The 17030-nt window shown below is 40.2% G+C and overlaps 3 protein-coding genes across 3 annotated transcripts; 1 reads left to right on the plus strand and 2 right to left on the minus strand.

Moving 5' to 3' along the window:
* The first annotated feature begins 7089 nt into the window (after positions 1 to 7089).
* Positions 7090 to 8814, plus strand: LOC112174749 (universal stress protein PHOS34). Its single transcript, XM_024312542.2, has 4 exons — positions 7090 to 7376; positions 7467 to 7561; positions 8135 to 8256; positions 8475 to 8814. Exons 1-4 carry the CDS (start codon positions 7202 to 7204, stop codon positions 8560 to 8562), a joined length of 480 nt encoding a protein of 159 aa, XP_024168310.1. The 5' UTR covers positions 7090 to 7201; the 3' UTR covers positions 8563 to 8814.
* A 1978-nt stretch (positions 8815 to 10792) lies between these two features.
* LOC112172962 (general transcription factor 3C polypeptide 3) lies at positions 10793 to 13891 on the minus strand. Its single transcript, XM_024310493.2, has one exon. The coding sequence runs from the start codon at positions 13624 to 13626 to the stop codon at positions 10915 to 10917; it is 2712 nt and encodes a 903-aa protein (XP_024166261.1). The 5' UTR covers positions 13627 to 13891; the 3' UTR covers positions 10793 to 10914.
* Positions 13892 to 14248: 357 nt separating this feature from the next.
* LOC112172261 (phytochrome A-associated F-box protein) lies at positions 14249 to 15588 on the minus strand. The gene has a single exon (XM_024309535.2). The coding sequence runs from the start codon at positions 15426 to 15428 to the stop codon at positions 14478 to 14480; it is 951 nt and encodes a 316-aa protein (XP_024165303.1). The 5' UTR covers positions 15429 to 15588; the 3' UTR covers positions 14249 to 14477.
* Between the last annotated feature and the right edge of the window lie 1442 nt (positions 15589 to 17030).

Here is a 17030-nt window from a genome sequence, read left to right on the forward strand (position 1 = left end):
TCCGGAGATTACTCCATTGAAGTTACTTCGCCAAGGTGACATAGTTAAGTATGAGTGTAGATTATGGTCAGTAATTGCTATGTTATACACACATCACAACATCGATGAGGCAAAGTCGAAGCGCCACCGGACGAGAAGGAAATTGCAGAAGACAGCTCGGTCTTCGAGTGCGTGAGGCATGTCGTCAGAAGGTTTTAAGACTAATACACCTCTATCAAGATAAAACCTTCTTATAATAATTATTAGTGACATGACTTGATAGTTAAAATACCTCATAATTGTTGACAATCAGTGTAGTGCCCTCGAAATTCACCATTATTTTCCGGAATCTAAATTATGGTTATTGGATGGTTTCGTGGCTCGTGGACGGAGCGGAAGTGTTTCGGACGGATTTTTATTCAAAGAATATGGTTTTAGGGGACATGTAAAGGTTGACTTTTTACTTGTTAGGTTTCTCTGAAAACTTCCTTCACGGAAGTGGTAGAGCGCGTCGATACGAGTTCGGAGACATGCGGAATGCGGAATGCGGAAATCGGAGTTCGTATGAAGAAGTTATGGCTGTAGGAAAAAGTTCCCATTTTGGTATATATGGGATTTTTCTGGAAAAATATAAGAAAATTGGAAAGTTTCGAAAATGGGAATTCTCTCTCTCTCTCTCTCTCTCTCTCTCTCTCTCTCTCTCTCTCTCTCTCTCTCTCTCTCTCTCTCTTCGGTCCCGAGTTCGGTTTCACCCAGCCACTTCGTCGGCATTGTTCTCCCTCGTCTGGCCACCTTTGGACGTGATTCAAAGTGGGTTCTCTTCGCCTCATCCTCCTTTACACATCTGTGGAAGCCATCGAGCGTGAGTCGAGCTGTTGTGGGCGCTGAAAGGCCGAGAAGAAGCCACTGTGGAAATAAAATCGCCTTGATCGGAGTCGGCAATTCCGGCCACCTTTTTCGGTGATTCTTGGGGCTTTTGGAGCCCAGAGGTCGTAGAAGCTTTCTCTTAAGGTGGTTTACATCGACTCAACTTGTGTAGATCGAATTTTGGAATTTGGGATTCTAGGGTTCATCGGAATTCAAAGCTTTCGTGGTAAATTCCGGCCAAATGGCTTTGATCTAGGCTTTGTGCTAGTTATGAAAGTTGTAATTGGAGTTGAGATGAAGAACTTTTGTGTTGGAAGTTTGGTCAAATTTTGACTTTGGGCCAGCGGCGGCGCTGCCACTATGGTGGTGTTTTCTGGCGGTTTCCAGCCACCTCAGGGATAGTGTCTGTCCCTAATTTTGATCTACTCGTCGATACTAGCATTTCGATATACAACACTTAATTTTTGGAGATCGTACGAGCATGTTAGGGTTTTTACGGTTTCGAACCGTTCGATTATTTGATCTGTGAGGATCCGACTATCCGATCGACTTGTGGTTTTGTCACATCTATAGTAGAAGTGTTCTGGAGACTTAGGGAGGTCTCGGATGTGGTTCCACCTCGATTGGCGTTACTTTTGGGGATTTAGTTCAAAACGGGGGTTTCGAACTTTAATCACTTTGTGATTCGTGCACTCAATTGAGACCCTATGTGTTCAGGTGCTTGTTGGATTTGTTGTACCGATTGCGGCGATTGTGCTTGCTTTGGTTAACGTGTGAAGACGTAGCGGGATTCTGAGGTGAGTAAATCTCACGATATTCATTATGAGCATAATTACCATGTGGTCTTGGAGTTATTAGATTAACTATGACTATAGTTGGTATTAGTGGCATTCCTGAGTGAATGACTACTTATATATATATATATATTTATGTGAAATATATATGTATTGGTGCAATTGTTGAGATACCATGGGTCTTGTATGACCATCTTAATTGATGATTTAAGATATGGTAGCTTGTGTAGGATTATTTGTGTAATGAATCGTGGAAATCAGTGTGATGAATCTTTGCGATGATTGTCATGTAAAGCTTGTGTAGAAATATTTGTATAATGAATCGTGGAAATTAGTGTGATGAATCTTTGTGATGATTGCCATGTAACGCTTGTGTAGGAATATTCGTGTAATGAATCATTGAAAATCTGTGTGATGACCCGCTGGACATTCGCTATCTGTGTGATAACCGGCGAAATATGTGTGATGACTCGCTGGACAATGGCTATCTGTGTGATGACCGGCGAAATCTGTGTGATGAATCGTTGGACAATGGCTATCTGTGTGATGACCGGCGAAATCTGTGTGATGATCAGCTGGACAATTGCTATCTGTGTGATGACCCTCGGAATATGTGTGATGATCAGTAGGATGATGGCTATCTGTGTGATGATCGGTGGAATTTGTGTGATGATCAGTGTGATGACTGCTCGGTAGCGGAGCTGAATTGTTATTAAGTTAACAATAATCGAGAAGACTGTTGTGATGGCCGGGGCTACCTACGGACGTCAGAGTGTGGGGTTACGATGACTACTATGATTTAAATTGCTTGACTTAGTGTGACCTCCTGAACTAAACTATATGCAGAGGTTACCATGAATTGTTTTGCTTGTTTTGAAATGTGATTGCCTTGTTTCTTCTTGATTGTATTGATTGATGGTTTGATTTATCTTAAGAGCCATAGTGGTGATGAATTATACTCTGTGGTGAGGATAGGAAGATGATTCATTGATTTTCATCCTTGATGTCATGTTGATGACAAAAGCTCCTAGTGGGGAGGGAATTAGTGTGATTTGGAATTCACCGTAGTATGTTAGAATGACATCAAACATTGCTTGAGGAAGTCTTGTTTGATTGAAATTTGTGTAATGGATGCTAGGTTAAGAATCTGAGCATGAGGCTTTAGTCACTAGTTGACCTACGTAAGCATGTTATGGAAGATTATGAAACAGATGGTTATGGTTGTGAGTTATGTGCTTATCGTTGTTTAGGTTGAGGTGACTTAAGAATCTATTTCTGCTTTGTAGTTTTGAGTTTACTCATACGAGCTTTCATAAGCTTACCGGGTTTGTTGTGTGGCAACCCGGAGCACTATTCAATGGTGTAGGGGTTAATCCTGTAGGTCAGGGTAATCGTGGCTGAAGCTGGGGTTGCCTGCTGGCAGCATTACAGTAGGAAGCCAATTTTGTGACTTTACCGTTGTTAAGACTTCCATTGTATAGTAAGCTCTGAGGAGCATTTACGTTTTATTTTGTTGTTGACAATTTAATTCGTAAGCATTTATAATATATGACTCTGTGGAGCGGGTCAATATTGACATAGTGGGTTCAGGGTATCAATTTGTACTTGGTTTAAAAGGGAAAAAGTTTCAGGTATTTTGTATTGATGGCTGAACGATCACGCATACATAATTATGAGATTGTATATCGATTTTTATTTGTGTTTAAAATCAGGAGCGTGACAATCAGTTTAGGGGAGTGAAATTTGCACTCCCCTTTTTGAAAACTACACTCCCTCTTAATAGTTTAATAGTTTTAGTTGATTGATGAATTCTTGTCTTCCGAAAATATCCCTGGGTGCATCTTTGTGTTTGCGATGATTTCCCTGTCGACCTGGTTCTGATACATAGCCTACAAGCTCCAATACCATGCCATTATCAGCTAGAAGAACTATAAAAAATAAAATATAAAGATGGAATTTCAAGCTGTTCTTCAGTCATGGGATGGTTCATGGTTGTAAGTTTATGAGTATATGGTTGTTCAGGTGCTCATAGTTCAGTAATTGTGTCTTTCATTCTTGTTGAAGAATATGAAGCAGCCTGTACGGAATTTTGAGTTTAGAAATGATATTTTTATTCTCTTACAGCATTATAATCTGATTACTGAAGAAAAAAAAGGATAAATCTAGATGTTAATCTGAAAATATCCCTTCCCAGTCACTTTATTTTCCCCAGCTCTCTCGATAGATTAGAACCTAGCGACAAGGCCAAAATTATGAATACAGATGTTCAAAATCAATCAATCTCACAATAATGATTCACTTAATTTCTCTTTTGTTGCTTTTCTAATGTTGGTCTTTTTTTGAATGCGTGGGGTGTCAGTCCATTAATAGTAAAGTAGGAAACATTACAAATATGACTCACCCGGACTCCGGGCAACGACAGAATAGAGTCATGAATGAATAATCTAAAACCCTAGACTACTCAAACATAATGTAACCATAGGATTAGGCTCCAATGCTTCAAGTAACCTTGACACTACCAGGGTAGACTCCGAACACAGCCAAGACCCTACCCTAATATTATTCACGTTTCCAGAGAAAACCCTAGGCGGGGGATTCTCCGGGCTCAATGAACAGATAAAAAATAAAGATAACAACTCGAGGCCCAAAAGACCTACGAGCCCATGCTACAACAAGCCCAAGATCTAGATCCAGCCTTTGATCCACCATGCTGACGTCAGTGCCCAAACCTCCCGACGACCACCTCGCACCGGTAGCCCCAGCGTCGCTCCACCTCAAGGACCTGTCATCACAGGCAGACGCATTCACTCTAGAAGCAAACTCTTGCCCCCATGAAGTAGAGGAGCCATACGCCGAAAGCCCTGCATCCCGTCTGATTACACTACCATCATCGCTTGACCGCCGCATGCGCCACCGCTACACATCAAATATGGGTCCAGATCTGACGCTGGCGGACACAAGAGGGAAGCTCAATTCCCCCTCAGCCCAACCACCAGAGCAACCTGCTAGATCTGGACCCACAACACTCCATGCCGGAGGAAGGCCATCATAACCAATCGCCGGAGACTCAAAGGAGCACCGAGCGCCAGAAACAAGAAGAAGGAGGCCGAGGCCTCCCAATGCCAAGAGGATCCAACGCACAACAACCTTGAGACCACCTTCATCAGAGACCAGAGAGGAGGGAGACCACCCGTCCGAGTCAAAAGAACCAAACTAATGTTGGTCTTTGTTTGTGGCAAACAAATATGGAAAATTTGGTTGGACTGTATAATTTTAGGCTTAGGCGGATTAAATAAGGGAGGGAGAGAAATTACATTAACTGCAAGATCATCAGAAGATAGAACAACATGTTCTAGATTTCCCAATGTATGGTATGAGGATACCTTTATTCTTCGAAATCAAAATGCATAACCAAGCCTAGATGTGTACCCACATTTGAGACTCAAATTTTCAAAAAAAAAAAAATCTTTTGTTTTATGGGTTGTTCCTCTTCGATCTTTGAGTTTCAATCACAGTCGAAACAACACGAAATCTATTTTATTTAGAGGCAAATCTAGATTGTGAGAGCAAAGGAGAGAAAAGATGTTTGGTTGTTTAATCATGAGACAAATCAAGATAGAGATTGACAATCAGAGAAAAATGATCTAATTGATGTAATTCCCAGATCAGATGACAAAAGTCGTGGAATGGGAAGATGATGAGAAGGAATAGAAGTTCCACCGAGAGGAAGAGAGGAGAGAGATGGAAGGAGTCAGTTATGATTGTATGGATAATGTGGGAAGTAAATATAAGGAGAACAAAAGAAATTATTAAAAACAGAAGAGGGAGTGAAGAATGTAATTTGGGGACTGCACTCAGTTTACTAGTTTAAAAATGGCACCATCTCCGTTGATTTCACATTTTGAATATTAGTTCCGTGCAAGAATGGTGGTTATGGCTCCGCAAAAGTGACACCAGCTCATCAGCTCCGTCATTTGTCTAGGTGACCGCCAATTGCCTACAACAAAAGCAAAGCCGAAACTGGAAAATTAGATTGATGGGAGCTAAATTTACCTTGTCAAATTCTACCTCAATCCTTTTTTTATTTTTGGCTCTTCTAATACCTACATATATTTTATTTTCAAGAGAATTTTAGTGAGCTGCTGCACAACTAGATGAGTCTAGTTCCGTGCTTAAACAAAAGCTCGAGATGGCCGCAAAGAGGGAGGAGGCAGGGGGCAGTTTATTTTTTTTTTTTGGTCTGCGGAGGCAGGGGAGCTTGAGACCTGGACAAGTTAACGTGGGGAATAAAATTCAGTTACTTTGCCTACAGAAAAAAAAAAATATCTTCTTGCCCAACATTTGTCAATATTGTGAGATCTTTTGTAAATGAAACCGACCGACAATTTGGTTAAAAATCGTAGAACATTTTAGGTAGCAGGTCTAATGCAAGACAGTATGAAATTCCAAGAGCATTGTAGATCATGATTTGGGATATTTATGTCGGAGAACTTTTCCACATTAACTAGATCATCTAATGCAACTCCACATCAGTGAAGTGTGTCATCCACTCATCCACTACTCCATATATAGAAGAATAAAAAAGAAACTACTGCTAAACATTTCTGGTAAAAAGCATAATACTTAGTAAACCAGATTTGGCATAACAATTTGTTCAATAAAATTTTTGGTACTTTTTTATTTAAGAAACTAATAAAATTTTAAGATATATTAATACACTGATTCATAGTCTGACTTTATATATTAATTAACTAGAATCGAACTAATTTTCAAGGAGCTTTCTAATGAGAACCAATAAAATGAAGACTAATTGAAGACTTTCTAATCAACGGTTTGGGAGACCCACTTTTCGATTACATTAGGGTAAGTCAACTATTAAATGGTTATATATGTATGAGTAGATCACTTTATGAAAGTTTTTTTTTTCCAAATTACTAATCGTTAAGGTACAAAATTAGATTAAATCAATAGACGAATCAAATCTGTCAAACATGAATTGTTCATGTTCATAACTGATAAATCACGATTATGAATGTCTTAACTAATTTTAATTTGGTTAAAAAATTGTATAAATGATCTACACATAAATATCTAACTGTTGATTTGCAGAAACATGATCGAAAAGTGAGTCACACAGAAAAACTCTTAACTGAAGAGCTCTTTTAATGTGTCATTAAAAGAGCTCGTTAAGAGCTTACAAAACAGATATGATGGTAAACAGATATGATGGTAAATTGCGCGTTGTGGTTTACGAAATACAGTAGTATTCCCTCCTACATTCCCGTTGTCCGTAGAAATCAGTGGGCGGGCTTGTGATACTTTCCCGCCCTTTCTAGAGGCGAAGCGAATCATTAGGATTAACGCTAACTTCGTAACCGCCACGTGCCAAACGACGCCGTCGCTGTCACCGTTTCTACTACTAATAAGAGAAACCTCATTCCAACACTTCTCCTTATATTAGACAGTGATCGAAATCAAACACAAGCCAGAAGAAGAAGAAGAAGCAAAGATCGAAGGGTTTTGTTTTTGTGAAGAGTGAGAGAAAAACAGAGAAGTTATCCATGGCAGAGAAGCAAGTGATGGTTGTGGCGGCCGACGAGAGCGAGCACAGCGCCTACGCTCTGGAGTGGACTCTGGAACACTTCGTCACCCCGTTCGGCCCCAACACGCCGTTCAAGCTCGTCATCGTCCACGCCAAGCCCATGCCTTCCTCTGTCGTCGGCCTCGCCGGTCCCGGTAACTTATTAAGGCTAATAATTCATGGATTAATTGATTATGGTTGTGGTGTTTGGTTATCTGATCATTAGTTGGTGGAATTAACTGCAGGCGCGGCGGAGGTTCTGCCGATTGTGGATGCTGATTTGAAGAGGCAGGCTGCCCGCGTTAGTGAGAAGGCCAAGGAATTTTGTGATTCTAAATCGGTATGTATTTCACAGATTTATTTATGGTCTTGTGTTTTTGTGATTATCCCTTCTTATGTTCCTGAAATTGAGCTGGCACTTTTTCAGTATATGATTGTTATTGTATAGATGTGATATCCCTGGATAACATAATGATGCAGTTTCGGAAAGTCTCTGCTTTTTTTTTCCCTTGTTTTTGTGGGGGATTTAATTTGCTATTATAGAATTCATTATACGACTTCTTTCACTTTGATAGTCAAAGAATCAATCATGCTCTTCAGACCAAAAAAAAAAAAAAAATAAGAAGAGAAGAACAAGAGAGGAATTAATCATGCTTTCCTTTTTCCATTTTTTGTCTTGGCACGACTTGGTTTTGTATTTGGTAGGGTTTTTCTGTTCACATGTTTAAGCAGAAATGGACGTAGTGTTGAATCCAAGTTTTAATGTTTTCTGAATAAGAAAGGGTTCATGTTAACATTCTCAGTTACTCTTTGTTTTTTTATTCCTATAATAAAACAGTAATGAGGTTGTGTTCTAGTCTGACAAGAACTTGGGTGATATGGAGATTTTCTGAACTTTTCATACCCTATGCAGATAAAAGATGTGGTCGTAGAGGTGATAGAAGGCGATGCCAGGAATGTACTCTGTGATGCTGTGGAAAGACACCATGCATCCGTCTTGGTTCTGGGTAGTCATGGCTATGGAGCCATCAAAAGGTATTCGTCACACCCTGTTCCAATGTCGCCAATTTTGAGAGTTCAGTTGTATGGTATCATCTGTGATTGATTAGTTTACTTTATTGAGGATGTAAACAAGAAGTTCAACTGCTTATTAACAGATGACCCAGCTCAAGTGTTTATTCAATCTATTAGCTGCAAAAAATTGTGTACATCATTGTGCAGAAATGTTAATGCTGTGTTTGATTTTGGTGCAGGGCGGTTTTGGGAAGTGTAAGTGACTATTGTGCTCATCACGCTCACTGCAGTGTTATGATCGTGAAGAGGCCTAAGACCAAACACTAAAGCCTCCTAGCTGATTGCCTGCTCAAAATGTTCGCGATATTACGATACCTACAATAAATTGGATCACTCCGGTTTAAATAGTTTGATTGTTTAGACTTCAAAATATAGCATTGGCGTGTATTATGTAGCTGAGGATTGAAGCTCAAACTTCTGTTTAATCAGTACTTTTGTATAAACAGTTGTGATTGATGGCTTGCTGCACATAATGAGCACGTCCCACAAGTAATAAAGTACCTTTTTCATTACAGAGAAGCACCGTTTTCCATTGCTCCGATGGAGTATTGATATACAATGTGATGGCATAATCTTAATTTTTGCAAATAAGTGAAACTGGTTTACCATTAACGTGATAACTTTTTTTCCTTTCAAACCATTATCCGAAAGTTGGAGATTTACATACAAAAGTTCTATCGTACTCCAGATTTTTCTTGTATGATCCGTTCGAAAAGTAAATTCAATGGTGAAAACTTCCAAATTATGTCGCACCAAACTACAATAGAAATTTTCATTTTCATAATCAAGTGACTGTAATAATCGAAAATAATCAAGTGACTGTCAGTGGTCGGTAAACACCAAGACTATGCTGCCAAAACATGTAGACATTTAAATAGAGAAAAAGGATTTTTGGACAGGGCAGAGGAGGAGCTCCATCTGTCACATTGTAGTAAAATTATAATCTAGTTACGAAATCTTATAATATTTTATCTTTTGCCTGTCAAGGATGAAGTTGCTTTCTTTATGCAGAAGATCCAGTACTCCAGTAGTACTCTGCTGTAAACTGAATTCCCTCCCCTGTTGCATATTTTTCTTTTTTCTTTTTCTGATGAAATGAGAGCTTTCACTCTAAATTTTGATAGTAACATCTTCTTTTCAAGAACACGGTGCACCCTTGAGATCCCTCATTTGCGACCAATTGATTAATTGAAGAAACAAACAGATAAAAATGAGAAATTAACTTTTCACAAACTCTTCACATAAAGTTTAAACATTATGTGTATACAAGTGAGTACGTTCAAGTGTCCCACTTTATTTCGTAATATGATGCTAACTACTTTTTAAACCATAAAACATTATCGGAAGAGTATATAATGTGTCTTTGGTGAACTGTTGTATGGGGACCTGAAGTTTTGCCAACTCTGGAGGCAGACCTGAAGAAGATAGCTCTTCGAGTTGTAGACAAGGCCAAGAAAATTTGCGTCAGCAAGTTGGTATAGTGATGCAAATTGAAGATTGATTAGAACAAACAAAATTAGTTTTTACTTGACTGTATTCGTTCATGATATTGTAGGTGACTGATGTGGTGGTTGCTGGGGGTGCTAGGGATGTTTTCTGTAAGGCTGTAGAGAGACACAAGGCATCCATATTAGTTTCTGGTAGCCATGGCTATGGAGTTATCAAAAGGTACTTATATGTTTACGTCTTTACAATATAATAGTAAAGCTCGATTATTTCTAAATTATAAGCAGTAATGTCCTAATTCTGTATTTCACCCTCTTATTGCAGAGCTGTTTTGGGTAGCGTAAGTGATTACTGTGCTCATCGTGCTCATTGAACCATCAGGATTGTGAAGAAGCCAAAGATCAAATAAAGGACACCGGCTACCTGCTTCAAATACCTGAGAAGAAGTGAACACATACATATTGAGAAAGAAATTGACAAGAGAAAGACTTTGAAAACAGAGAAGATAAAGGTAATAACTAATGACTCTTGTATATTTGCTTGATATGTTCATGTACAGATGCTATTTTTACAACATTTGATGAAGACCTAGCTACTACAAGACAATAGATCACGTGCTATCTAAAGGAGTTGTCTGATGTACAATTGAAGTGTGTGGTAGCTGACATATAGCAACAAAGAACTGGTTTCTTGTACTATTGATACAAGTGCACGAGTAGCCTCCTCTTGTGGGGAAGAATTCCAGATAGTTCCTTTGGGTAAGGATTGCCTATGTGCATCCTTATTGCTGAGGCTACTGTGGTGATCATCTTGCTGTGAGATTATAGTGTTACTATATTGCAGCAGCTGCTGTGTCCGCCAAAATAATAAAGGATTGTATCTTGCTAAATATCTCAGTGAAATCAGCATATATCTTCAACTTTGTTAGTAAGATGATTTGCTTATCAACATATAATTCGTAAATTTCGTTCAAAAGTTTTGCTTGTTCTGATGCTGAAAGTACCCTAAATGGTTTGTATGTACCGGCAACTTAAAAGAACAATATCATCTTAATCTTGTATTGCCATATAAATTCACAATGTTTTGAACACATTAAGTGCCTGAATGGTAAGTGTCTCTGACTTACCACTTCCCTGATTAGGGATACAAAACAGTAACAAGTCGGTTGCAAACTCAAAAGGTGCAGTGATCTCTCAAGACCTGTCGAGCAAGATCAAATGATCCGCACTGTTTGTAGATAAGATGTAGATTAAAAGCTGCTTCTCTGCGAAGATCACAGTAACCTGGTAATCGATTTTGATTGTAGTCTGGATTTTCATGGGGAAGTTTTGGTATGGGGTAGTCCTTCACATGAATGTCAAGAACTTTTTCGTAGTAGGAAGCTGCCAGAGTCACAAGGCCAACTTGATGGAATGCCCTGGCTATGTTGTACAAAGCCTCCTGGCTGCTTTTGCAAACCCGCAAATTGTTGTAGAGGAATGCAAAGCCCTGAGCAATACAGTGGTGCTTATTCTGAAGTCTATGTCCATGGGCCAAGTTGATTAAGGCAGTACCAGCACACAGATTAACCAGGGGATTCTCTGGCAATAACTTATAAGCTTCAAGGTATTCTCTTGCGGCATCCTGATGGCGACTTTTTCTTGTATAATGATGGCCACTTATGATACTGGGTGGTGCACAGTCTTTTAATTTGTTGCGCCTATGGCGCCTGTGGCGCACAAATTTATAATGCTTGTCACGATACCAATCCTCCTTAAATCTGGAGATTACTTTGTAATAGCAATTCCAGACAGCATTGCTGTATGGATGCTGGTCTGCAATGTATTTTACATAGTTCAACCCCTGCTCAGGATCCGGATTGGTGTATGCTATTTGAGCTCCAAGATTCCGAAGTTTCCCACGGAAAGCTGCCATGCCTTTACTTGATTTCAAAGCAAGCTTAAGAATCTTTAACGCTTCAGAATGTCTATTCAAGGAAGCGAGTGACTTACACAAATCTAATATGAGGTCATGATTCTCTTTTTCCTTGACTAGATCCGGCAGGGGAGGCTCTTTCTGTATTTCTTGTGGATCAATTTCCGGATCATCATCTGAATCTGAATAATCATCACTTTGTCCGTCATGTCCAGCAGCCATTGCCTCAGTTCTCTTTTCCTCCTTTAGTTTTGCCTTTTCCTCAAGACGCTTCTTTTCTCTGTTAACTTTCCGATGATCTGGTAAAGGAAGTGCTCGTGATCTATTTCCCGAAAAAACGTTACATGTTTGCTGATCATCCAAGGCTTTGACTCTTTCTAACAATTCCTTTTTCAAGAGCTTCCTTTTCACTGTTCTCCCAAGTGATATAATCTGTAATGATTCTTGTACCAAATCATAGATTGCATCCACAAGTTCCTTGTGCATCCCTTTAGCTCTGAAAATGTTGCAAAGCTTCAGCTTCACTTTTCCATCACACCACCATGGTGTTGCTTTATCAGTTGGGAGGTGAACACAGTCTCGATTTCTTGGAGGAGACAGCAGAGATATAGCTTCATCATCTCTAGAGTCTTCAAGGAGAACAGAAGCCAATGTCAATCGAGCCTCAATATGCTCTTCAAGTGTCTTTAAAGCTTGGTAGAAGTAGAAAATTGCTTGTACTCTATACTTCAAGGACAAATAACATCTAGCAATTTTCAAATGTAAAAAGCCTTTATTAAATTCAGTGTTACTCTCTGCAAATTCAGTGAACAGACTTGCTGCCTTGCGCATGTTTCCGAGGTTAGCTTGGCAAATTCCTGCTTTAACTTTCATCTCAAGAGGCAGCTCTTTTCCCGAATGGAGTGTCAGTTGTGCATGCTCAATATGCTGAAGAGCTTCATTATGTAAATTGTTTTCCATAAGTAGAGAAACTAACAAATCAATGACACTCAAATCAGCTTCAGTTGGATGTGCTCTGAGATACTCCTCCAGCACATGGATAGAGCGCTCACGCTGACCGCATTTTTCATACATCTCTGCTCCTGTCTTCAGTGCTTTAACATTACCAGGACAGGTTTGGATTATTTCTTCATACAATGCAGCAGCTTTTTCATAATCTTTAAGCTGAACATGGAGTGAAGCACGATCCAACTTCAGAGAAACAACATTTTCGGCTTCAGGATCAGCTGATATTGCTCTCGAAAGGCTAGTCGAAGCTTCAGAAATGTTCCCTACTTCCATGAACTTTGTAAAAATTAATGTCCACAAAGAAGGATTTTTCGGTGCTAAATGTGCAGCAACATGGTAGCAATTTAAGGCTCTATTTTTATCGCCAAGAGCACTATGGACATCTCCAAGTGTCTGATAGGAATCGGGCAAATGCGGTGCTTGCTTAATCACTTCTTTCAAGACGGGTATGGCCTCTTTGTAATCCCCAAGTGCATAGCAATTTCGAGCCTTACTAAGAAGCCTGCTAATTTCAGGGCTGCATTGGTTCTTTGATCCTTTTCTTCTACCTCTTTTCTTAAGCTTCCTTGATCTCCTTCGCGGCCTGCCCATCATGAACGCCATTAATTCCTCCTCTAAGCTTTCTTTAGAACCCTCATCTTTTCTGGCCTTCTTAACGGAACCTTTAGGGCGACTATCCCCAAGTGGTTTTCGTTTTTTCTTAGCTAAAGTCTCATACTCCTGCCCCACAAAATCTGGGTAAATTTGGTCAGCAAAAGAACCATCGTCTACAGAATCCAAAGGATTAAAGGTGTCATCTTCTTCTTCTTCTTCCTCATCCTCTTCTTCGGATTCTTCATCACTATCATCATCATCTTCTTCTTCTTCTTCCTCATCTTCTATAATGTCATCCTCAGCACCCAAATCAAACACATACTTTAAAGCCTCCCCACGATCACAACTAGCATTGCCGTTTTTATCCATTATACAACCAAATTCACCGTCTAAACAAATACAGAAAAAGAAGAGCGAAATTGAAAAGAGAAAGCGATACCCAGAACAGAACCTGATTGAAAGAGTTGAATCCGACCTGAAAGCTCGAATCTTTGTGATGCCGGGCCTTTGAATTTGGTGAGCCAAGGCTTTGATTTGCTTTGCGTGCGAAATCTGTAATTTTAGGATCAAAGATCGTGTCTTTTTCAGTCTTCTATGACTCTTTCTTATCCTCTCTGGCACTCTTCTTGCTTCCCACGCAATTTTCTTCTTGGGCCCACTCCAAAGCAGGCCCATCTTAACAAAGACTCGAGGCTTTCAACTTCAGAACAAACTCTTTGACGGCAATCAATATCAGAAACTAGAGAGATAAAGAGTCTCTTATCCAACACCATTTTTGCAGCTATTGTGTTCACTTGGCCAATCTTGGTTTTTTCTCAAAGAAAAAAGAGAAGGCCAATCTTAAAAGAAGAGGGCTGTTCCTGTTCTAATTTCTGCCCCAGATATCGATTCACAATCTCCGTAAGATTTGAACCTGTGATTAGTTATTTGAGATAACACTCTAACCATTGGCAATTGGCATGTCCCATAATTGCAAGAACAGAGCATATATATCAGTCAGAATAATTGAATTCTCAAATCTATTAAGAATAAACACGGAAGGGTTTACAACATTTCTCTGCATCCTACACAAATCGAAGAGGAACAAACGCAAATCACAACACTCTTATTGGAACGGAACGGAACGAAACGAAAATAACAACAACAAAGACACAATGCTCTAGAATGAAAAACAGAAAACTGAGATTGATACAAAAGGGAAGGGGCAGAGTCGGTTTCCATTAGGCATACAATGGCAAGTCGGTCCAGGCCCCAGAGACATGTCCATTGTCGCACACATAAGCCCTGACAACGGGTTCGCCATCGTCATGGTAGCCGAAACCGCGTCTCAAGCAGAAGGCGGAGTGCAAATCCCAAGTCTGCTTGCAGGCGCAGTAGGCGCAATTGAGGTCGACTTTGGTCCTCTTGGCATCCTTGATGTTCCTCCACACTTGAGAGCCCTTGAAGTCCTTGAAAACCCCTCTGAAAAGCATGTAATTCCGCTTCTCTTCAATGTGAACACACCCAGGCCAGTCACAGATGTAGAGGCAATCGCCGCGAAACCGGCTGTGGAGAAGCTTGTTGCCTTGCTCGCGGCTCAGATTCCAGACCCCGGAAGCCAAATGCGACCTCATCGACCTGCAGATCTTTCGCCTTTTTCGAATCGGAAACTCACCGCCCACTGAAACGACGCCGTTCTCGTTCTCGTTCTCGGGGGCAGCAACAGCATCCGATTCGGACTCGTCGTAAACCGTATCGAAATAGAGATCGTCGTAGAGAGACCAAGCGCAATCGGAAGCCGGCGGCGGCGGCGACGGTGGTTGGTGAATTTGGCTGGAGGAGGAGGGCTCCGATTGGGGGCGGTAACTTTCGTCGGGGCCGAGCTCGCGTTCCAGGCCGAAATCGGAATTCTCGAAGAGCACGCCGGAGTGGAGGAGGCCGGGGCAGCAGACTGCCAGCTTGTGGAGGGAGGACCAGCCGCCGGGGGGCTCGGAGGAGGAGGCGGCGGAGACGAGATCGGAGGGGAGGAGGTTGCGGCACTTGGTCTTCCAGCAGACGTTGCGAATGAGGGAGGCGAATTTTGTGCAGGCGCACGCGAGGCGGGCCCAGTTGCGAGGGTCGTCCTCCAGCTTGGAGAACAAGTTCAGGACGACGTCGTCCGGAAGCGTCGAGAACACGGAGTCGGAATTCATTTTGGTGGCGGTGGTGGATTCGCTTTTTCAGTTCTGGCTCTTCTTCTACTGGTTCTTCTGCTTCATTTTTAAACCAAGCAAATTCCTTTTCTTTTCTTTTTTTTGTCATTTTCGTCGCAGTTTGTTTTGGAAAAACATGTGGCTCTCCTCCACACTCGTCGTTTTCGTATCTACTGTTAACTAAATAGTGTAACAAATACGAAAAATGAATGCTTTTTTTTTTTTTTGGAAAAATAAGAAAAACAAAATCTTTGAGCTAAAGTCTATTGCGCTTATTTTATAAAGAGAAAAAAAAAAATCACAAATAGTGTATGAACTTCAAATGATTTTACACTTTAGTGTATTAACTTTCAAAACTGTAAGATTGATGTATCAACTTTGCATTCCATGTATCACTTTAGTGTATGCCGTTAATTCCTTTGTTAAGTATGATCGCGTGGTCTGTCATGTGCCATTTTTCAGGGTTATTTTTGTCTAAAGATCAAAATAGGATTTTTGGCTATAATGCAGACACAAAGACTTTTTTTTTTTTTCCTTCTTTTTCTTAAACCTCCGTTGTTGATTTCTGTTATTGAATAAAACCTTGAATGCAATCACAAAATTGAATAGCTAGCTAAAACCACAACACATCGATACAAACACATCCACAAGACCAAAGGAAAACATAAACACCAAAGCACAAAATCAAGAGAGGCTATCTCTGGACCAAGAGAGCCGGTGTATGAAGCAACCCGGAACAAGAGATTGCGTAAACCCTAATCATAATCATCATAGATATAGAGAAGCTGTTGCCACTTTTCAGAGAAAAAGTATTCCTGGGCTTAATTATTCTTTAAAAATAAGAGATGCAAAATCACTTACTATCCGTACACAGTGCTTCTCCATCAAGTCTGAAATACTTGTAATAATTCACCATCATCACTTGACCTACCTGTAAGATTCGTGAATCGAATCTCAATGCGGTAAACCCTAGTTTTCTCATAATCTCATAGAACAAATTGCAAGAGAGAATTGGGTTTTGACATGATTGTTTTGTTTCCCTATTGATATATGGTTTGAGAAGAGAAAAGCAGAACCAGTTTTTTCCCTCTTCTATCGAAAGGGTTTTGAATGTTAATATAATAAGACGAAAATAACCCTGAAAAATGACACAAGAAAGACCACATGATCGTACTTAACGGAGGAATAAACATCATATACTAAAGTGATAGACGAAATACAAAATTGATATATCAATTTGATAGTTTTAAAGGTTAATACATCAAAGCGTAGAATCATTCAAAGTTCATACTGATTTTTTCCCTTTAAATTTTTGGTTATATATTTAGCGGATCATATCAGAGCTCTCTTGGTGTCGTACCGGTGGCCATAGCTTCGTCTCAGCATCGTCATCATACTTGTGCTCTTGGTTTCCTCAAACGAACTCCAACGGAGGAGAATTGAAGCGCAGAAGCTTCGGCTGTTAATGACGATTTCCGATTCCGGCCATTTCACCGCTTCGCATGACTGGTGGAGCTTCCTCTCGACTTTAGCAATGTTTCTATGGTGTTGGTTTGCTGAGATGATGAGCCAAGAAAGAGAATCGAAGGGGAGAAGATGTTT

This window comes from Rosa chinensis, chromosome 6 (assembly GCF_002994745.2).
Source record: "Rosa chinensis cultivar Old Blush chromosome 6, RchiOBHm-V2, whole genome shotgun sequence".
Taxonomy (NCBI): Eukaryota; Viridiplantae; Streptophyta; class Magnoliopsida; order Rosales; family Rosaceae; genus Rosa; species Rosa chinensis.